This window comes from Stigmatopora nigra, chromosome 10 (genome assembly GCF_051989575.1).
Source record: "Stigmatopora nigra isolate UIUO_SnigA chromosome 10, RoL_Snig_1.1, whole genome shotgun sequence".
NCBI classification, from domain to species: domain Eukaryota; kingdom Metazoa; phylum Chordata; class Actinopteri; order Syngnathiformes; family Syngnathidae; genus Stigmatopora; species Stigmatopora nigra.
The window spans coordinates 8,761,578-8,783,424 of NC_135517.1; the positions used below are offsets into that span (position 1 = coordinate 8,761,578).

Here is a 21,847-nt window from a genome sequence, read left to right on the forward strand (position 1 = left end):
ATATGGTTAATTTATTACACCTCAACCATTACATTAGTGGGGATTCCATTGGGGTTTAAACATACTATTGATTGATGGGAATACTTCTAAAATTGAGAAATAACATCAATTCTTAATCTTTGCTCTTGGGATTTTTTTTCTTTATGTGCGTCTTCCAAATGTTGCCATGGATTGTGGTTGTGTCATTTTTTTATTGTGTGTGAAGATGGAAGTCGGCGTGATGTAGCCGGGCTCAGAGGCACATCGTGGGCGCATGCGCTGTAGCCACTTGTGCCATATTGGAATGAGGTCGTGTACCAGAAGTGCGTCAAGCTAGCAAGACGTCACCCAAAAACAACCGGAAGCATCCCTACCAAACCAACGTTCTGTGGCTGCTAAATCGTTAGCGCACGTACCAGGATGTTACTTTGTTAATCCAAAACCGGATGCACGTATGTGACTCTCGCTATCTTCACATAACTGCTAGCGAGCAGACAGTCAGCGAGAGGATCGGCATCTAAAAAACGACTTGGAAAAACTACTTAACGGTAAGAAATGAATTCGGCGACCAAATATTCACATACTCTAAACTGTTTGTTACATTTTCCTACCAGTGTTTTGCCCGATGGAGGGCAACTCGTCTTTTTTCCTGTCTCTCAAAAAGACGAGTGCGGTTCGGTCGTGTAAAGCGCCCCCTTATTGCTCGTCAGCCTGTGCTCGCTCTTATTGCTGGGAGCCCGTGACGTGCAGTAACTTGACTCGCTGCTTCCACGCGTTCACACACTCGCACAAAAATACACGTGTACGTTCACACGTTTAATCATCGCTAAGAGACGTCCGTGAGCGTCCATGTGTCGTAGTCGCATCAGGGTGAAAGTTACGGTGGCGAAAAAAAAAAGAAAAAAATAAGGGCTCATCTCTTGTCAGAGGAGTGTCGGGGACGGTGCACGCTCCTAAAAACACCTAAAAGCACATTTGCCCTTGAAAAGGTTCATTAGTCTTGCATGATAGTGTATATATGCAGTCGATGCAAGTTCTTAGTCTTGCATGATAGTGTATATATGCAGTCGATGCAAGTTCTTATTTTATGACTAGTAATGTGAAGGTGTATTTTTTTTAATACCAGGCCTAGGGTGATGTTCAGGTTGCGTTGAGCAGTTTAACTGCAACCGCCGTCTGGCCTGCAACTTCCCCATTGTGCAGCCTGACTCGTCCTTGGGCAACTTCTTAAGTGGAGCAAAAATGGCAAAGGACAAAAGCAGTACGTACCTCATCTTTTTCATAATAATGTTTTACATGTTGTCTTTTCTCAGGACAATACCTGATGCTTCAGTGTACAATCTGTTGAATCCCTTAAAGCCAAATTGATGATTTCTGGTCATGAAAAACAGTGCAAGTGGGCTACTACTGCCTATTCCTTCAACCTATTCTACTGGTATCAATAAATTGGCAATTAATCCACCCAGATACAAAGAATAATGAAAAAACAGATTTGATGCTTAGATGTGTCTAGAATGTATATATCTACATATTAATTACATTGTGATCTGTCCACAAATAACAGAGGAATTGATAGAAAATGGTAGTGTACAAACCCAACAACAAAAATGATAACAACAACATGAATGGCAAATTGACAGATCTGAATAAAAAAACAACAACAAACACCTGGTGTACTATATAATGATTGTGGGTCTCACATTTTGGTTATATGGGCCACAATATTAACATTTGGTAAACAACTATTGCCTTCATAACTTAAAATATTATATTAACGTGGATGGCAGGTCTCAATTATAATTATTACACAGAGATTTGGGCATTTTTTGTCAAATCTGCCACATGTTGCATTCTGCCATAGACATTTCTGTTTTGCACCTCACAGCTGTTCTAAGTATAACGCCCCGTAAGATGAATTACAATTTAAATTTTTGTAATCATTCATTTATTTTTCTTGATGCTTATAATCTCAAGGGTCTCAGGGTGGCTGGAGCCACCGATGGGCAGTCAGCGGTGAACACCCCAAATCGAACACCTATTCACGCACACACTCATACTTGGGGATAGTTTAGATCAGGGGTAGGGAACCTATGGCTCGGGAGCCACATGTGGCTCTTTTGATGGTTGCACCTGGCTCTCTGGTTTTTGGGATGTGGGAGAACAACAAAATTTATTTCTGATCGTATTAATTTGGAATTGTAAAAAAAAGACTACTGTAAAAAAAAAAGATACTGGTGGCCTTGTGCTAGTTCTGGTCTATGCTCACATTTACTGTAAATGAAAGGGGGAAGTTGTTTTTCTTCCACTGTGTTTGTGCATGTGTATTTTTGTGTAAAATTCTACGCAAGAGGAAATAATCCATCTCACAAAACGACACATGATGTGTTTCTGGAAAAAGGGCAACGAGCTCTGTTTATCAGCAAATAAAGTAGATTACGAACATCATTCCATAGACATTTTCACATCCAGTCCCAGTTGATATGCTCTTCATGTATTTCGATGTTTTGTTTTTCAACTTGTTACGTGAAGTTGTGTAAAAGAGAATGGCTTGTTCCTACTTGCTTGCTGGTAGTGGTTTATAATTTATGTTCAAAACGGAGCTGCCTATACTATTGGGATGTCATTGGAACTAGAAAGGCAAAGAAATAATTATAATAACAATAATTTACGAATCACAAATTTTAATTATTTTCCGCTCAGAGAGAATAAAAGTCGCTTGTTGGCGAAAGCATCTTTGCTTCCATTATTGAGATCAGCATCAGATGTAAGAAAAGAACCTGTCAACTTTAGTTTTGTCCCACTGCTCTTTTTTTTTTTCACCCTCACGTTGAAGAGTGTGACCCCAGGGACAATGAGATCTTCTGGTGTGTATGTGCGCTGGTGGGAGGGGAGAAAGAAAGAGGGCGGGGTCAGAGGTGAAAGGCGGCGCAGATCCTAGCTGAGCACCGGGGGTCACCGTAGCAGCGGGGTGGCCGGGGGGGTGTCTGATGTGGGCCCCGGTTTTAATAGAGATGTCTCGTGTGACAAAGACGAGGCCGACAGGCAGCCTGAATAAAGCTGCTGTGACAGACTAGCATCTCTCTTGCCGTCATGGTCCCGCCCAGCTTTCCCCTTATTCACGCCGCAACTCTTGTAGAATTACCTTTATTTCAGTATGTCACAATGCTGTGGTGTCAAAGCTTGATGTGTGTTCACATTAACATCAAGACCCTCTTCAAATTCTCACTTCACGGACAATTCAGTCTTTCAAATTCTTAAAAATTGTTTTGGGTTATTTACTATTTTAGCATTTTATATTGCGTATGGACATATGCTCATGAAAAGTGTGCTTTAGAAATGAAATGGTAAATTGGATCATACAAGAGATTAACTGACCATTATAATGGGAATCTGGTTGTGTTCTTTTCTCAACTTTTTAAAGAATATGTTTAGATTCTACGGTGCACTTTCAGTGATTGTTTCAATGTGAGAGGGTGTCATGTCTTGCGCAATTTTTTTTATTTTTGATGGTGTGGCTGACCATATTCATTTTATGCACGGATAGGGGTAATTATTCTATTCTTCTCCAGACCCCCTAATCGTGGTTGAAGGACATCCCACCAGCATGAGCCGGGAGTCACTGGAGTCTGGTAGGATTTAAGACATTTCTCTTATAAACAACACAAAGAAAAAAGGCAGAATAGTCAAGAAAGCACGTTATAAAAAGGAAAATGTTTGTGTTCCAGATGGAGACTGTGCAAACGATGTATCTGACTTCAACTGGGATGACTATTTGGAGGAGACTGGTGCGGTGTCTGTGCCTCATCACGCCTTTAAGCATGTGAGCCCTCATTATTTTTACTAGTGCTTGCAACATTTGTTTAAATAATTATCGAAAGTTTCTCATTCAGATGAATGAATCAGTCCACACATGCAATTGACCAATGTATTGTCTCATGCCTTGAATGTCTGCCGACTTCTTTTCTGCTTCTTAAAAAAAAAAAAGAAAAACAAGAAAGTGCTGCCAATAAAACATGAGCGCAGTAATCCAAGACTCTTAATTCCAAGTTATTTTTCCGCTGATTGTTTCGTGTTCAAGAGCTGCTCCAAAACAAAAGACTACAAGTCGTGTTGGCATGGCAATATGGCTCCACCCCTTTTGTGAAATTGGTTACTAAGAAACAACATCTATTCGATAAAGTGGGAGCACTATACTGACAGGTCTTACATTTGAAAGGTTCAGTTTTTTTCAGAATTTATAAGGCCTCAGCCAGTAAACCGTCTTATAGTTGTCAGCAGGTCAGTCATTTACTATAATGTGGCAAAAGTGTTACCAGTACCAGTTGTTTTACTGCAGTAATACTAATGTGCTGTCTACATTTGTAGCATATGATCTCTTGTCACCCATTGACCTTAATGGAATAATAAGTCATACTTTAGTATTTATATGAGGCCTGAATAGGAAAGTTTAAAGTTAATACAGTATAATAAGATAGCAGAGAGCAGCTTTGATTTGACAAATTAGTCAATGAATGAATGCAGCAAAAATGAACATGATGTATCCATTTTTCTTATGTGTTCTTCTCACAGGTGGACCAGGGTCTACAAACTGGCCTAACTCCTGGTATGAAGCTGGAGGTGTGTGTGCGCTCAGAGTCTGACAGTCCTTACTGGGTGGCCAGCATCATCACAACATGCGGCCAGCTGCTGCTGCTCCGCTATGAAGGATACCAGGATAACCGCAGTGCTGACTTCTGGTGTGACACCATGACGGCCGACCTACACCCGTTAGGGTGGAGCCGGCAGCATGGCAAGCTCATGAGAGCTCCGGACAGTAAGATTAACTTCTTCATTGAAAAGCACACAAGTGAAAATGTGTAGTTTTTTCCATTTTCAAAATTGGAGAAAAAAAAGAAAAGCGAACATTTAAATTTTCTAAAGAAAATTTACCTATCATGTCCAAACTGCGCTGCTCCCATATTGTTTTAATGGACCTGAATTGAAGTCGCAATTTTAGGGCGATGACTGTATTTTAGACAACTATTAATACTCTGAGTTTTTTGTATTGCAGTTAAGGCATTGAACTTGTTTACAGGATTTATGTATCCGCTATCAAAACCACATCCTTTATTCAGAGTTCTTGAATGCATTATGCACCTCTGCCTGGTATTCTGTACTCACCTCTATTTCAACAGCAAACAAATGACTGGACATATCAAGTGATGGGAGCAAGACCAAATTAAGCCAAGTACGTATCAATGGATTCTGAGTGTCTGTGATCTATCGCAGGTGTGCGTGAGAAGCACCAAGACTGGGAGTCTTTACTTGAAAAGGTCCTGACGGAGGAGTGCAGTGTGCCTGCCAACCTGTTAGAATTGGTAAGAAAATCACATTGACTGACTATCAACATGAGTCATGTCCGTCTGTACCAGGGCAATTTTTATTTATATATATATATATTTTTAGATTGATAGGCTCAAACATATGTAGATTGTGTAAGGTTGCAAAGTGTACATTTCAAAATGTGCTTCATTTTAGAAGTAAAATAATAATTATTTCTCACTTTATTTCCTGTTTTTGGTATTGAATGTTATCATAGAAAAACAAATCTACAGTTCTTCAGTATTAAATGACATATATTGACTTTTTTTTTTCTTTGAGGATGCTTGACTTCTGTTACTTAGTCATGCAGCACATTTTCTCCCAGTGTGAATTCCTCACCTTGTCTCAGTGTGTGGGCATTCGCGTGCTAGTGCATGGTCTCTTTTCTTGGATTAAGTCTTCCCACTGCTTTCTTCAGCCTCAGCGTGGTCGAGACCCAATGGAGCTGCTGAGTGCCGGTTGCTATGTGGAGCTGCAGGACAGCATTGACCCAGGGTTTGGCTGGGCCGCTACGCTGGAGGAGAATGTCGGAGGAAGGCTGAAGTTGCGGCTGGTTGGCACTGAGGGCCTCCCTGACACACCTGCCACCCTTTGGCTCTTTTATCTCCACCCACGCCTCCACCCACCCGGCTGGGTTCAAGAGCACGGATTCACCCTCAGGCCTCCTTCTGGTTAGTAGCACAGAAGACGACGGCCTCCCAAAATTACAAAGTGACATTCTGGTTATAAATGGGCATTACAGGATTACAAAAAGATATCCCCTATAAAAATTAAGATGATTATACAAGTCCTTTTCTTTCTCTTGCACTTTGACTATTTTATTTATGACTTCCCATTTGAAAGGGTGACTAAAATGCTTTGAATAAATAATTATTTGATATATTGTAAAGATGAAAACTGGTGCTTTGTGGTAATAGCAACATTGGGATAGAGACTGGTGTTTAGCTTCTCAGCTGGTAAATAAGATATACTTGAAAAGCGGTTTGCTTTCTGTAGCTAATTTGTATATGTTTGTTTTAGAACTACTGGCACTGCGAACAGAGAAAGAGTGGGAAGAAGTGAGGCAGAGGATAATTGCACTTCCTCAAGATGAAGCTCTGACTGCAGAGCTCAATAAGGTACTGACAGCATCAACATTTCTCTGCCTTTTTGCATGCAAACGTTCAACTGCAGTTATGATTTGATTTCTTATTCTTATGATTCTCTTGAGAACATGATTTGCATGTAAAATGAAATTATTTAAATGGCAATTGAAGGTATACACAGTGGTTAGTTGAATTGACTCTGATTAATTATAAGGAGGTCCTTGGCCAAGCACTGCTCCTTTAAGCAGCCCCAGGACCCCAAAAAAACCTTATGATACATCTAACTAAGTATGTATGTGCTTGTTTTAGGACCAGCCTGCCATTTCTGTCCATTGTTTTAAAGAAGGGATGAAAATAGAAGCGGTGGACCCTGCATCACCAATCTGTATTAGACCGGCCACTGTCACCAAGGTAACATTGAATTCTGTCAAATCATTCTCATTGATTTATGCTTTTAACTACTTTTTGTTGGCCTTGAGTGTTTTCTATTAATTTAACACAAGCTCAAGCAACAAACACATTCTTTTCAAAATACACTGCCCTTTCTTGCCTTTTCTAGGTTTTCAGTGAGCAGTACTTTCTGGTAACAATGGATGACCTTTGTGGTATTGAGGAGTCCGAAGCCTCAAGGCGCTGCTTTCTGTGCCACAGAGACAGCCCGGGGATTTTTCCTGCTCAATGGAGTCTTAAAAATGGCCTCCCACTCAGCCCACCACCAGGTTTGTTTTACATCACTTGATTAGATCACTTGTACTGCAGCTTTCCTACGAATTCCTTGCTCAGAATTCCGCACACTGACATTAGCACATTGTTTTGTTCACTCTGTTTGTTTGCTTTGTCATATACGTATAGGGTATCAGGGTCCAGACTTTGACTGGGCAGATTACCTAAAACATTGTGAAGCTGAAGCAGCCCCTCAGAACTGCTTCCCGACTGTAAGTCAAAATCTCATTTAACATCTCCCAGTGAAGTGCCTGTGATAATCAGTTGTCAACTTTACTACTTGCTACGACTATGTGTTGCTGTGATGTTAGGAGAGAACGAACTGTAGCCTTGTAAACTGAAAATAACGGAGCAACTAAACATGCAAGTTTAGTTCACACAGTTCATAATAATAAAAAATGGAAATGAAAGATTTTTCTGTAACTGCCGTAGGACAAATATTTTTGTCCACACTAGCTTGATTTACAAAAGACAAGTTCAACAAAAGCCAACAGCATTGGATTCAGCTCATTTTGACCAAATTGTTTTTGTAGAAGGTTCCTCGTATAAATATCATTTTTGTTGATCCCATTTATAACCACTGGTGAAATGTTAACCAAAGGCATTTTTATTCATGTCATCTGATATTGTAACTCAGAGCCACTTTATGTACCATAATGATAATTTAATAGTAGATATAAGTGGAAAATCAGGAATTTCCCCAAAGCAAAAACTGTATATGCCATTTTGTCTCACTGAAAGAGTGGTCTTGTTTCTTTCTACACTAACCTAGGAGAGTGTTGAACATGGCTTTAAAGAGTCCATGAAACTGGAGGCTGTCAACCCGCTGTCACCAGAGAACATTCACGTAGCAACAGTCACCAGGGTGAAAGGGCAGTACATTTGGCTCAGCCTGGAAGGTGAGAGCAAAGTCTGAAAGAAAAAATCTCATGTGTGAATGTTTTTTAGTCTGCATCAACACATTTTATGTGAATTTAATGATGCTATTAACTGTGTCTTTTGACTCGCACCTCTTCAAAGAACACTTTTGTGGATCGTAAATTATTGTAACAAAGTATTATAGGAAACTGTTCATTCGGCATCATTGATTTCTAATGGTCTTTGTAAAATCTTTGTACGTACATCTTTATTCAGGTCTAAAACAGCCCATGCCAGAGTTGACAGTTCATGTGGATTCTCTCGACATCTTCCCTGTGAGCTGGTGTGAGACAAATGGATATCCACTGGTGTACCCCATCAAGCCTTCAGGTAAGCATACATTCACCACACAAACACACACAAACAAATCCTATGCTTAAACACAATTCCTTAATCAATGAACCGTTTTAACACTTTTGATTAGATTCAAAGCCATATGTGGAGTCATGTGTAAAAGTGGTTAAGAACGAAAACCTTCTACAAAATGTAAATTGCACAAAGTAACTTTTGTTTAATGGTATAAAATCCCAAACTGTCTTTTTTTCCACTAGAAAATGAGAGGAAGATTGCTGTAGTGCAGCCTGAAAAACAGTGAGTATGAATTCTATTTGTAAGAGCTCTATGTGTTTCCTTTTTTTAATAATCCACTTAGTGAAATAATTTCGTAACACTTTGCAGCAGAGCTCCATCAAAGTCGTCATCACCTGTGACTGTTAAGCAACACATGGCCAATCAACCGGAAGCTGGTCGGTGAAAAGCTCAAAATGTGTTATGTGGTTGGCTTCCTCAGTCATTTACATTCTGTCTAAATATTTTCATTGCAGGACAGGGTAATGGAAAATACTGTTGTCCCAAGATCTACTTTAACCATCGTTGTTTTTCTGGCCCGTACCTTAATAAGGGACGCATAGCTGAACTCCCTCAGTTCATTGGTCCTGGAAATTGTGTCCTTGTGCTCAAAGAGGTAATTGTTTTATCACACCAGATGTGTGAACCCCCATCTTTTTTTTACAAAAAGGATATACGAAATAGAGGAAAATAGAGGAAATAGAAATAGAGGATACTGTCCCCATTTTATTAAGAAAGAAGGCAGTCACCCATTAACCTTGCTTAAAACACATTTCACATTTTATTCAGGTTTTAACTCTTCTCATCAACTCTGCATACAAGCCAAGCCGCGTGCTAAGGGAGTTACAGTTGGATCAGGAAAGTCGCTGGCAAGGGCATGGAGAGACTCTCAAAGCCAAGTGAGGAAACCACATTTCCTTTTTATCTCCCTCTTGTCGTATGGGGTCAAATTTGTGCTACCGGAAACTGATTTGCTAAACTTGAATAACTGGGTCGAGACTGACAATTATAGACAAACAGAGGAATAGTAATGCCTTCAGCTGGGCTAGAATACTATTTGCTGAAAGTAAATACGTGCTCCTCTGTTTTTCAGATACAAGGGAAAGAGCTACCGAGCAACAGTGGAAATAGTCCGTACAGCAGATCGAGTGGCAGACTTCTGCAGGAAAACCTGCATCAAGTTAGAGTGTTGTCCCAACCTTTTTGGACCTCGTATGGTTCTGGAGCACTGCTCAGAGAACTGCTCTGTCCTCACCAAGACCAAATACAGTAAGTGGACTCAACATGTGGATCGACATGCTTAATGATTAATCTTCTATTCGCATTCCTATAATAAATGGTAGTTTGATAGGTTAAATTCTCAACGGCGTTCGAACTTTAATGACGACAATTAAAAAACAGTCTGGCAGCTTTATAGTGTTGTCTCGTCACCAGCGTACTACTACGGAAAGAAGAAGAGCAAACGCGTGGGGCGTCCGCCTGGAGGCCACTCAAACCTCGAGGCTGGAGTGAAAAGACGAGGGAGAAGGAGGAAAAGAAGGAAGCAGCTCTTTGTCCATAAAAAGAGACGCTCTTCAACATCGGTAGATAACACTCCTGCTGGGTCTCCACAGGTGATCTCTTTCCCATGCACTAGACTATAATTAAATTTTTTTTTCATTTTTCTGTTCCATTGGATGATCTAATTTTATCATGATTCCTTGTTTGTGGTTTACAGGGAAGTGGAGAAGAAGAAGATCTTGATGAAGATGACTCCCTAAGTGAAGACTCTGGCTCAGAACTGCAGGATGATCTCCAAGATGATTCCGAACAGTCGGTAGAAAAGTCCCAGCCCCCCACACCGTCCCCATCACCACCTACAACACCGAGACCCACGCGGCGGCGGCGGAAACCCCGTTCGCCCTCTTTCTCTGATGATGAGAATCATCCTCCTTCACCAAAGGTAGTAAAAAAGAGCATCTTGTCATCAAGTCTATTTCCCAAACATAATAAATGTAGTGCCTTTTAATGTTGCATGTCAGGCAGGGACAGATTGAGCAGGCACAAAAGCAAGTGTGCTTAATCTTTAGCCACTGTGTACCTGTTCTGAATCTATAAGCTTTTCTTTGTTTTTTTTTTTTGAATTATTTGTTAGATGATTAAGCATTGTCTGGTGGGAAACACACAGGTGCCAAAATATACCACTGACAGCATTGATATTATTTTGCAGACATCAAAGACAGAACCTCCTCAAAAGTTGTGCTTGGACACCAGCCCGCTGGAATGGAGTGTGACTGATGTAGTTCGTTTTATCAGAACTACTGACTGTGCACCTCTAGCACGCATTTTCATGGATCAAGTAGGAGTTACACACCGAGACACATGCAGGATAAAGTTCTTGGTAACTCCAATTGAAATGTCATTTTTCTTTCCCACAGGAGATTGACGGACAGGCAATGCTGCTGCTAAACCTTCCAACTGTGCAGGAGTGTATGGACTTGAAGCTGGGACCAGCCATCAAGCTGTGCCACCACATTGAGAGGGTTAAACTGGCATTTTATCAACAATTTGCCACGTAGTCGATGGACGATGAAGAAAGAAGTGACTATTTATTAATACAGTACTTCAAAAATACTGTCATTTCACCTTTCCATCTTGCTTACACTGGATATCTTCTTGAACACTGAACCATATGACGTTGGACATTATATAGAAGGGAGCTGAAAAAAAAACAACATTATCCTTGATGTTGCAAGGTATTCAAGAAAAAAAAGTTAAAAAGAATACAGATCACAAGTTCTGCACAACAGGGTAAATAAAACCCTCTTCAGGTAAGGACTGAAATAAAATGAAGAGTTGCCCTAAAGCCTTTGAAAAAGATTAAATTCCTTTATAAAATTGCTGTGCCATTGATGATAAAGTCCAATGAGGGACCGCAAGCTGCAACTTCAGAGCTGTATTTGGCTCTTTTCTTCCTTTAGATGTGAATTTAAATGAAGTCTGTCACTGGATAGACATCTAACTCTATTTAGACCTGGAGGAATTGCTGTCCTCACAGTTCAAATGAATGGGAGGTCTATCACCGTCAGTGGCAGCCAATGAGTTAAAGGCCTTCAGTACAAATATTTTCCATTTTCTCACTAACAAGACAACCTAATGTTTTTTTTTCTCAGGAAAATGATGCTTGCAAAATCATTTTAGCTATCTTATTTTATCTTGAAGAAAGGAATGCAGGAACTTAAAAGTCTTGTCAAAATGTGCTGTTCAGTTATTCGAGGGAATCACTATTGTTCAACTGCACACTCAGAGCATTGACTGAATGATTTTTTTAATGGCCTCTAGCAAGATTCTTCCTAAAGTAGTTCATTTTCTCCAATCCGTGCAACCAGCTTTTTAACTCTTTCAGTGCCATTGACGATGATAGATTTCCAATTAAGTGGTTCCTTTTGTTGTGAATTTAAAAGAGTTTGTCACTGGTGGAAAGCCAATCCAAGTGGGAAATGCTGCCTTTAAATTGTGTTTTGAATACTAGGTAATTCTTGATGTTGTGAAATTTCCCTTTTTTTGTCATAAACCCTGTGAATGTTTGGTATTGATGTGTCAAGGCAGAAACTCTTTCCTCACATTCACCAGCCCAAATATAAAGAAAGTTGGTGTCATACTGGACACTGTATGTTATGGTTATATTGTAAGCACTAGAGCAACAAATCAAAAGATTCCCTCTGTTCATTTTCACAGTGTTTTGTCAAAATGAATTCAACTGCAATACAAATTGTATGAACATGTTGAAATGGTTCTGGTCGGGATTGTTATTGAAGGGGATGGTTTACTTTAATTGAGAAGAAAATGCTGAGTTATGATGTTGGGAGAATGTGATGCAGGCACAAGTAAGACCATGCAATGTATAGCAATACAAATGTGTGATATATTTGTGTACACAAAAAAATCTTTAGTCCAACAGGGTAATTAAAGAAAAATTGGTTGAGGTGAATTCTGTATAGTCCCAACAAACAATGTGGGAATATTCTATCAATGATTTATTGCAGAGACTAGTTTGAAATCTTTCAATTAATCAATTTATTTGGAGCAATAATTTTCTTGACCCTCTGAGCCAATTTACACATTAATTTATTTTTGAATTAACACAGCATTGCGCGAGAAATGAAAGATCTGATTTAAAGCATTGGGTTGCTTTGTAAAGAATGAACCCTTCAATAAACATGTTCTTGTTGTTATCCAATTTAAACACATTTTCTTTGTTTTGTTTCACAAAAAGGAGCAAAATAGTCTTATTCTTCCACATATATTAATGTTACAATCAATACAATGGTTTTGTTTACAATTAAATTAAGTGAGAAAGGAAAAATCAATGATGCAAATAATGATGAAAAACAAGTAAATTGAGGACTACCTTAATTAAAGAATGACAAAATTAAAACAGCACTCAGTTTGATAAAATCCCTCTTTATTAACTGCATTTCCCAGAGTACATTTCGTAGTTGCGTGGAACACGTGACTTCATCTGTCAACATGAGTGGCCACCCGGTTTTGTAGAGAAGCTGCAGGATGCAAGCGAGCCATGACCTGCAAATTATTTATCTTCCCACATCTTTTCACCTTTTTACAGCACACGGAACGAGATCTGTTGTCGGGTTCAGAGCGCACCCAAATGCCATCGACGCATCCATCAAGAAATGTGGTTTGTTTATATGAGCGTAGCCGGTTCTGAATAGTTAGCCTGGAGCTAAGTAGTTGCGCTAGTAAAGATGCATTACTCTGTCACTTGCGCGGTTGTTGTTGCTTAGTTCTCCTTTCTTATTCAACGATCTTCTTATCGAAATAGAAGCATGTTTACTACATCTGAATTACTCCGGTTCATCTCAGTGACTTGGTTGAGTTCCTGACTCGATCCAGCGGATGTTGCGCATCCGCCGAACCCTTTTTAAGTTGCTCTCCATGTTACCTAACAACGTTCATTTAAAAGTTGGAGTTTCGAAGAACTTCAGCCATGTCTGAATCGGGAGATTAAGAATGAGAGGTATCCATCTCCCCCACAAGATTGCGCCGTTTACTCTATCGATTAGCTGACCAACATCTGCCGCAGCCGGGCAGGACTGAGTAGTCCACGGCCTGTGAGGCAGGAGAAACATTCCAAAGTGTCCCCCAACCCCTATTTGGCCCGTAGCTTTTAAGCGATGGCTGATAGTGGAGTGCACACACTGTCCGAGCGGGGAGATGGGACAGGACTGTCTGCAGTGTCCCTCATCAACACGTCCTCGGGACCGACCCCTGCTCCAGAGAACAAGGGTTGTGAGAATGGCGCACTGATGGACTCTTTTGGGATCTTCCTTCAAGGACTCCTGGCTGTAATGGCTTTCAGCATTCTCATGTGTGAGTATGGCCCCAAGCGACTAACTCCAACTACACAAACAAGAAGCATCTCACATACATGTGATTGTGGTCTTCAGATTTGAAAGGGGAAAATACATACTAAAATACGGGAGCGTTTCAGGTTGAAACTGATTGGAAAGTGCCACTTAACAGAACTCTAAGTCCATTGAGTTCGTGTCTGGCACGGCACTGACATCTGTGTGACTAAACGACTCTGTCCCGCCACAGTGGAGACTTTTGTAGAGAGTGCACTGAGGACTGTTTCAGTATGAGAAGGAATTATATGTGTTTCAGAGCGAGAGAGAGAGAGAAAGTGAGACCTTGGATTCACACATTAAAGCCTGGGTGTGTACTGGGTGTGTTCTCTCTGATGTCACACTTGCTGCTCACAACATAATGTGACAGCCTGGAGTATAAATTCCCCTCATGGGCCTTAATTAGACTTTAGTAACTTTGTGGTTTTGCGAAGGACAAATGTAAATGCAAAGGTAAATTGGTTATAACTCAGCCTAGTGCACATTTAATGTACCTTTTATTTGTTTATATCTTGGATGGATGGTTAAGCCATTACTTTTTCCAAACTAATTACATCACGTCTCATTTCTGCATAGTGAAACGCCTCCGGGAGCCCAAACATGAGAGGAGACCTTGGAAAATCTGGTATGTTCTTGGCTGTAAATATTTTCTACGGCTTTCTTCAAATGAAGTGCATAATATTACAAATGTTCCAAATTGTCCATGCATCTCTTCATATGATTTGCTTATACATTCAAATCTTTTGTAGGTTTCTGGATACTTCCAAACAAGCTATTGGAATGCTCTTCATCCACTTTGCCAATGTTTACCTTTCAGACCTTACCGAGGAGGATCCCTGCTCGCTGTGAGTCACCCCCTTTGTTTAGAGTTTTAGTGATACAGCACATTGGAATCGACATCTTGGCACTAAGGCCATTTCAAACTCGATCTTTCTATCTTTCGATCTAGATACCTCATTAACTTCCTATTAGATGCCTCTCTTGGCATGTTGTTCATCTACGGCGGCGTACGAGCCATCAGTGCAGTTGTGGAGTGGAGGCAATGGGAGTCTCTCCGCTTTGGAGAATATGGTGAGGTGTGTGCATGGGTGTGTGTGTGCATGGGTGTGTGTCCCGCAGTGTATACTTTTAATTCCCCTCATGTCCAACAGAGGGCAGAAAACCCCTACAATGCATTATCTGATTTCATACACTTCTGTAAAATACTCATTAACTATTCATACAAACATAATTGTCCTGACATTTTATTTTTCAGTGTAAAAAAATGGCACAAAACCATCAATTTAATGTTCTAATTACAAATCTGTGAGCGATAGTGATTAGTGATAAACGGTGCAACATTCTCCTTCCAAATTCTGCTTAGGTAAAGAGGATCTGTGTTTTATACCGAGGATTCCCCCAAAATATATATAAAAAAATCTAATCACCTTGCTTTGTTTTGATATATATTTTTTTGTGTGTTGTTAAGGTGAGCCTATCCAATGCACAGCATGGTTGGGTCAGTGTATACTCTACATTCTCATTATGATGATTGAGAAAGTCCTGATAATGCTCGTCCTCCTCATCCCCATATGGAAGAAGGTCAGTGTTAAGGATATTGAACAATCGTGATGGAAATGAACGTTGCTTTACCACTCCCCTCCTGATTACATTTGATAAGCATTGCTAAATTCCAATTGTAAAGGTATTTTTAATGCACATACAGGTAGGTCACAAATACAGGTGGACTCTTAATGATTTAAAATGGTCTTCAAACATCCCCTTTCCACTAACTCAATGTTGGGTCAACTGTCCTTAGTTGCTATACTGAAATGTATCATTCTATTTTCGTGGCCATGTGTCAATTATGGGCCCTTAGAATCCTTATAACAGGCACACAGAGTCTCCTCCCCAAATTTTGACCCTGAGGTTATGTTGTCATTCCTATCTAGGTGCGTTTATTTGCTGAATTACGCAACCACTACCTGCTTTTCATGGGACCAAGGAAGAACCCATTAGATATTGAGACTGACCCCAGACCTTTCAATTTTTCAGGAAGTGTTGTGTGTTCATTGCTTTAGGTGTGCACTCTACAGGCTGCCCTTTGACTGAACACACAGAGGCTTAACTTTTTCCAGAGCTGAGAGCTCAGCCAGAAGCCATCAATGTTAAATAAACCAGCTGAGTCAGAGTGGCTTGTTTATTCTTGATCCACACATACTTTTACTTGAAAGACTATTTTGGACTGTGTATTATCAATTTTATAATGTTTAAATGTTTTCCTGAATGTCTCTCAGTTATGTATTAGTTAACGTCTCCGCTTTATGACAGTTAGTGTTAATTAAATTATTCCCGGTATTATCCATGAAATGTGCAGTCAACGATTAGGACACTTGGAATGTATGTATTTTTTTTTGCCTATATAAGTGTTTATGTTAATTGTGTGTTGCAGCTGGCACTCCACAACCCTATAGAAAATCCAAACTTGGAACTGGCCATTGTCATGCTCATCGTTCCATTCTTCGTTAACGTAAGCATGACATTTCTCTCAATGTGTTCCTGATTTTTATGCACGCTTTCTTTCTTTTCAGCACGACACGGGATCTTATATTGCTGTACAATACCATATCGTACCATTTCATTTATCACTTATATTCAAAAGTGCCGGATGAGATTTCCACTTCTTTTTCCCAGGCGCTTATGTTTTGGGTGGTCGACAATTTTCTCATGAAAAAGCATAGGACCAAAGCGAAGTTGGAAGAGAGGGAAGAAGACTCACGAGGGAATGGGAAGGTGCGGTACAGACGAGCTCTGTCCCACGACGATTCCGAGTCAGAGGTTAGTACCCCTGAAGCTGAGTCAAGATGCATGTCACCACATTGTTCTGCGGTTATCGTTTTCATAACTTCTTTTACATGAATTGTGGCAACAGTTTTCCACAATTTGACATTATGTATTTCAGTAGTTTGTGAAACATTGCAGTGTACTAGTGGAAGGTCCCTACATGTCCTATTTTTGTTGGCCTTTAAAGCTGAGAGGAGCAAATATAAGTAAAGTGGTCAAAATAATAGACATTCTGTTGTTCTTAAGTCATCTTGCTCTAAAAAAAACACAGATGGCTGGATAACTGAAAACTTGCTTCATATATCTAAATTACCCATCCAACATCCATACTCATCTCACAAAAAATGTGCCTTTTAGTTGAAGCGGCCTTCATTGATTTGCACCAATGGAGTTGTTAGTTATCCGGGGCCAGTGGCGCAATGGATAACGCGTCTGACTACGGATCAGAAGATTCTAGGTTCGACTCCTGGCTGGCTCGTCTGCTTTTTTGTGGGATGGGGGTGGCTTGAATAGAAACAGGAGTTAGCCAAATGATGACGAGGCAGTGACCATCATATTTCCCTACATAATGTTAGTCTTTCATGAACGGTAGTAGCAGTGATTTTAATTTGTTTACCTTTTCCCGCTTGACTATACGTGATATGTTTTTTAATGCATTTCTTCCACCTACAAAGTTGCCTCCTCTGGTGTCATATTTCCAGATATAATCACAAATCAATTATAGCGATCAGCAATGGTCAAAAGTTGACGATCTACTAGTGAGTATCCCAAAATATACAAATCTGTATATTTGTGTGTAGTAACCATTCCCACATGAATGCTCAAAGAATTGCACACAAAGGACTTGTCACAATGTGAATGGCTGTGTCCATCTCTGCTACAATATGTGGGGGATGGGCTTGTGTCCTGAAATTTGCAAAGCTAGGCTGGTCATTTGCACAGGGCCAGTGGCGCAATGGATAACGCGTCTGACTACGGATCAGAAGATTCTAGGTTCGACTCCTGGCTGGCTCGGATTTTTTCCATGACCTTTTTTTTTTTTTTTTGATGAGCATCCTTCATAATTCTTTACATTTTCCCAAAAGCTTGAAAGAAGGCTGATTAATATATTCTAACATCACTTTTGACAGAAATTGGTTTGTGATTCTTTAGGAACCTGCTTTCTACTCCTAATTCTCCTTTTCAATTGTCTCTCTTTTTTTTTCTTAGATACTTTTCTCAGCTGATGATGAAATGGACGAATCGGACGAAGACGATGTTCGGCGACTCACGGGTCTGAAGACGGTTAAGAAGAAAAAGCTACGTATGGGAATCCCTGTTTGACCCAACACATCGATTAAAAGTGCTACCAGTTAAGTGGATTCTGCACACTTCCATCACGGACTCATTCCTTTCTTAAATAGGAACCCCTTTAAAATCCTCATTGACTCCAGCAGGTTAAACACTTGGGCTGGTTTTCATGTTTTGCGTTTTAACAGGACAAACCTGAGTGTGTGTGCTGTGAGTATAATACTTGTAGGAAAATACAATACGTATGATCAGGTTTACTACAGTGTATCACCACACAAATGCTATCTTCTTTGTTGTCCTGTATTCTTGATATAGATTCCATTTGTGATCATGTGTCAATGTACCACCATGGACATTGCGAGTGACTCTTTGGGATCGGAGGAGTTTTCAGCACAATTATACACTTGACTTTGGTGAATGATACTCATCTTGGAGGTACCCCACAGCGGTACAGTATGCAAAAGAATGAACTTTTAATAACAAAACAGCACGTGGAGTCATTGCAGGTTTTCCTAAAAATCCACAAATACGTACTACAATTTCACTTTTCAATTTTTTGGAGGATTTTAGCATCTGCTCTCCTGTATCATTTTTCCAACAGGATTTATTCGTGGGACATAAGATTGATTCACTGTGCTTTGCTCCAAAAGTGTTCTTTCTCCCAGATTTGTGTTGCACAATTGATTATAATGTTTTTTGTTTGTTTGGCACAAACCTGTGCTCGAGCTACATTACCAGCAGATGTTTTGTTAGTTTGCTGTGATCTTGTTTGGGTTAACCAGACCACCCAGTTGTTCATCATTCAGGCACTGTGAGGCATTCTGGAGGCTCTGATTTGAAGAATGTTACATGCATAGACAGACCTCAATACTGTTAAAGTGACTGTGGACCAAACAGTTTAGAGAAAGGGCATTTATATCAAATATATGCCTGTGTGTTTGCGGTTTATGTGAATGACGCAGCCCTTTAAAAGTACGTAAACGGGGGTTATATTAACTGTGACTGAGTGCTGTTGTAGAGAATTTCTTGGTTACTCAATTAAGAGATTTTATTTGAATGGAGGGAAATATTTGGTGTGTTTATTATGACCATGACAAGGACCTGCATTGTGATGTTTCATGAGCGAGGGAAAGGTACTACAATATCATGAGAAAAGAACATTTCCAATAAAGATTGTGATTGACTGTGGTAAAGTTTTGGTACTATTTTGCTCGTGTTCAGATAATTGTAATTTATAACATACTTTATTTTTAGTATAGTGACATCAGACATCATGGAGCTCATTCGTGTGTAAAATCCACATAAAAGACACCATATTATTATAGTCCTCAAATTGGGATGGAGGAAAAAGTAGCAGCTTTAAGTCTGAAAATGAAGGTACATATAAGGTGTATATAAATAGTATTATAATTTAAATTTCAGTTTTTTTTAATCTAGTAATGTAGTTGTAGCAAGCATTTGCTTCATGGCAGATTTCCCCTCAATGAGTCAAGTGCATTTATAAAACACGTCATCTTAACCACTTTGAGAATCCTGAGAGGTGGTGAGGGAAGACCCGTTTTACTTTTGGCCTGTAAAATAATCATTGTTTATACTGGAGACTGTCCAGCTGCCTCATCCCTCACGTCAAGCCTAAAAATACTCCCTTGACAACAGGCACCAATGGACAGAGCGTCTGTAACTGTACTATATATATCACGTCAGGCTTGCCGGGGGTAAAAGACACCCAAGGCGTGGAGACGACACAGAAGACAAGAGACACCAAGAGGAAGATGTCGGAGGTAAAGTTAATTTTTAGTTGATTTTGACATCTTTCAACACTTGCTTGCTCCCATTTGAAATTTTACCCTTCCTAGCAAGGCGAAGTGATAAAGAAGAAGCGTCCACCCATGAAGGAGGAGGACCTGAAAGGAGCCCGCAGCAAACTGGGCCTGAGGGGTGAAGTCAAGAGTAAGACCTATGAGGTCATGGCGGAGTGTGGTAAGTCTAACATCTTGTTCTTTTCTTTTCCTCATTGTAGTTGTCTAAGGGAGACCAGGCACTCTCAAAAGAGCGCCAAATCCTAACTTCTATGGTAGTATTAAATCATGCAGCTACCTTACTGGTTTCTTTTATAAGTACAAGATGTATGCGGTTTTTGGCTCTCCAATTTATTTTGATGTTTCTTATATTTCAAGTATTGTTTTAAATTCAAAAAATATGTAGTGTGTTTTTTTTCTAAAATATACTGAATCCACACTTTTTTAAAAGTCCAGTTGCATCAAAAGCCTTCAACCCATGACCTAAGACAGACTAAGCCAGGATACCGGTCCTCGAAAGCCCCTATACTGTCTGTTTTCCATATGTCCCTCCTCTACCACACCTGAATCAAATGCTACTCATCAGCAAGCTGTCCAGAAGCTTCATACCGATCCTGATTATTTGATTCAGGTATGTTGATGGAGGGTGACATGGAAAACAGAATGGATAGGGGCTCTTGAGGACCAGATTTGGCCGGTTGTGGTGTTGAAAATAAATGAGTAGGTGAGTTCTGGCTATCTGAAATCCCAAAGGACATAAGTCCCAAACCTATACACGCCATTAATTTCTTTTTCAATGCGGTTGGTATATTTACTCCCTTTACTCATCCTATCAAACATGTTCAAACTATTGGAGCCAATAAGGTCCACCTTGTTTGCATGAACTTTTAAGTTTGTCTCCCACATGCTTACTGTGCCAACTGCTGTCCTCTTTTTTTTTTTTAAGTTTATTTATTTATTTATTTAATTTCAGAGCGAGTGGGCAAAGTTGCACCATCAGTGTTTTGCAATGTAAGAACAGGGACTGAGACATCCTTGGAAAAGCCTGCAGCCAAAGCCATGGGACCCAGTGTCTTCAACAAGTAGCCCCTCATTGCAGTATTTGTTAAAAAAAACACTCGCACTGTAGACAAATCAGTACTTTGTGATAGATTTACATGTTTCCTCCCAGAAATCATTAAAAGGAAGCCCAGAAGACATTTGTATTGACAAAAGCGGAGTTTTAGTAAATCAACAGTTGATGTACTTTGGATTTTGCACATTGCATCGATCTGACTCAGTCACACTCTAGCGTATTAGTGCTCCCATATTTATCCCACTACATTTTCCCTTCCGTTTGTACATTTTCTGCTTTGTTAAATTGTCTTAAAACTTTTTTCTTTCTAATTAAGACATGGCACTTTTCAAAATGTCTCTGCCTAATGACAATGAAACATTGAAACAAGTATAGTTTGCGAACTGGACCTTAAATTATGCTGAATGTAGCACCTTGTTGGGATTAAATGATGAAAATATGAAAGGAACTTTGAACAGGGCTACACTATATTCGCATGCTGGGAAAGGACATAAACACATACTACGTCATACACTGAGTCACACCACTGAGTGTGTGGGCTGTCGTTTTTGAACTGAACTAATAGAATGACTGCAAAAAATATATATATAAAATAAAAGGCAGTTCATGCTAAAACCCCCCAGTGTTGTTAAACTGAATCAACTAATGTACATTTCATCTCATTGTCTTAACCTCTTTATCCTCACTAGGATCGCGGGGTGTGCTGGAGCCTATGCCGGCTGACTTTGGGCCAGAAGCGGGGGAGACCCTTAATTGGTGGCCAGCCCATCGCAGGGCAGACAAACAACCATTCACACTCATACTCATACCTAGGGGCAATTTAGAGTGTCCAATCAGCCTAATATGCATGGCTTTGGAATGTGGGAGGGAAACGGAGTACCTGGAGAAAACCCACGCAGGCCCAGGAAGAACATGCAAACATTTTACCTGCTTTGCATAGCAAATGCGCAGGTATGTCTCAATGTAAACTGCCGTAGCATTTATACAGCATATGAATTTATAATACTGTTGACTTTGCAGAAAACTTGGCTTTTGGCAGCG

The 21,847-nt window shown here is 40.0% G+C and overlaps 3 protein-coding genes and 2 non-coding genes across 6 annotated transcripts; all 5 read left to right on the forward strand.

The window, feature by feature from the left end:
* Positions 1-315: 315 nt before the first annotated feature.
* Positions 316-12,639, forward strand: sfmbt1 (Scm like with four mbt domains 1). 2 transcript variants are annotated; one of them, XM_077725918.1, is made up of 22 exons: positions 316-527; positions 1,106-1,240; positions 3,549-3,608; positions 3,705-3,799; positions 4,549-4,792; positions 5,248-5,336; positions 5,759-6,011; positions 6,361-6,458; positions 6,735-6,836; positions 6,985-7,144; positions 7,278-7,360; positions 7,921-8,047; positions 8,283-8,396; positions 8,618-8,657; positions 8,748-8,812; positions 8,891-9,030; positions 9,204-9,313; positions 9,508-9,683; positions 9,849-10,027; positions 10,132-10,356; positions 10,624-10,752; positions 10,832-12,639. In XM_077725918.1, exons 2-22 carry the CDS (start codon positions 1,222-1,224, stop codon positions 10,970-10,972), a joined length of 2,649 nt encoding a protein of 882 aa, XP_077582044.1. In that variant the 5' UTR covers positions 316-527; positions 1,106-1,221; the 3' UTR covers positions 10,973-12,639. The 2 variants fall into 2 exon arrangements, with proteins under 2 accessions (XP_077582044.1, XP_077582043.1); XM_077725917.1 differs by having other exon boundaries at positions 318-527; positions 8,745-8,812.
* Positions 12,640-12,913: 274 nt separating this feature from the next.
* Positions 12,914-19,125, forward strand: stimate (STIM activating enhance). Its single transcript, XM_077727118.1, has 8 exons — positions 12,914-13,784; positions 14,396-14,444; positions 14,569-14,664; positions 14,769-14,890; positions 15,288-15,400; positions 16,251-16,328; positions 16,493-16,636; positions 17,852-19,125. Exons 1-8 carry the CDS (start codon positions 13,589-13,591, stop codon positions 17,963-17,965), a joined length of 912 nt encoding a protein of 303 aa, XP_077583244.1. The 5' UTR covers positions 12,914-13,588; the 3' UTR covers positions 17,966-19,125.
* Positions 17,048-17,120, forward strand: trnar-acg (transfer RNA arginine (anticodon ACG)). The gene has a single exon. It is a non-coding gene; the product is annotated as a tRNA-Arg (tRNA).
* trnar-acg (transfer RNA arginine (anticodon ACG)) lies at positions 17,584-17,656 on the forward strand. Its single transcript has one exon. It is a non-coding gene; the product is annotated as a tRNA-Arg (tRNA).
* Positions 19,126-19,383: 258 nt separating the features above from the next.
* On the forward strand, positions 19,384-21,261 carry mustn1b (musculoskeletal, embryonic nuclear protein 1b). Its single transcript, XM_077727119.1, has 3 exons — positions 19,384-19,713; positions 19,789-19,912; positions 20,705-21,261. The coding sequence occupies exons 1-3, from the start codon at positions 19,705-19,707 to the stop codon at positions 20,815-20,817; spliced, it is 246 nt and encodes an 81-aa protein (XP_077583245.1). The 5' UTR covers positions 19,384-19,704; the 3' UTR covers positions 20,818-21,261.
* The last annotated feature ends 586 nt before the right edge of the window (positions 21,262-21,847 follow it).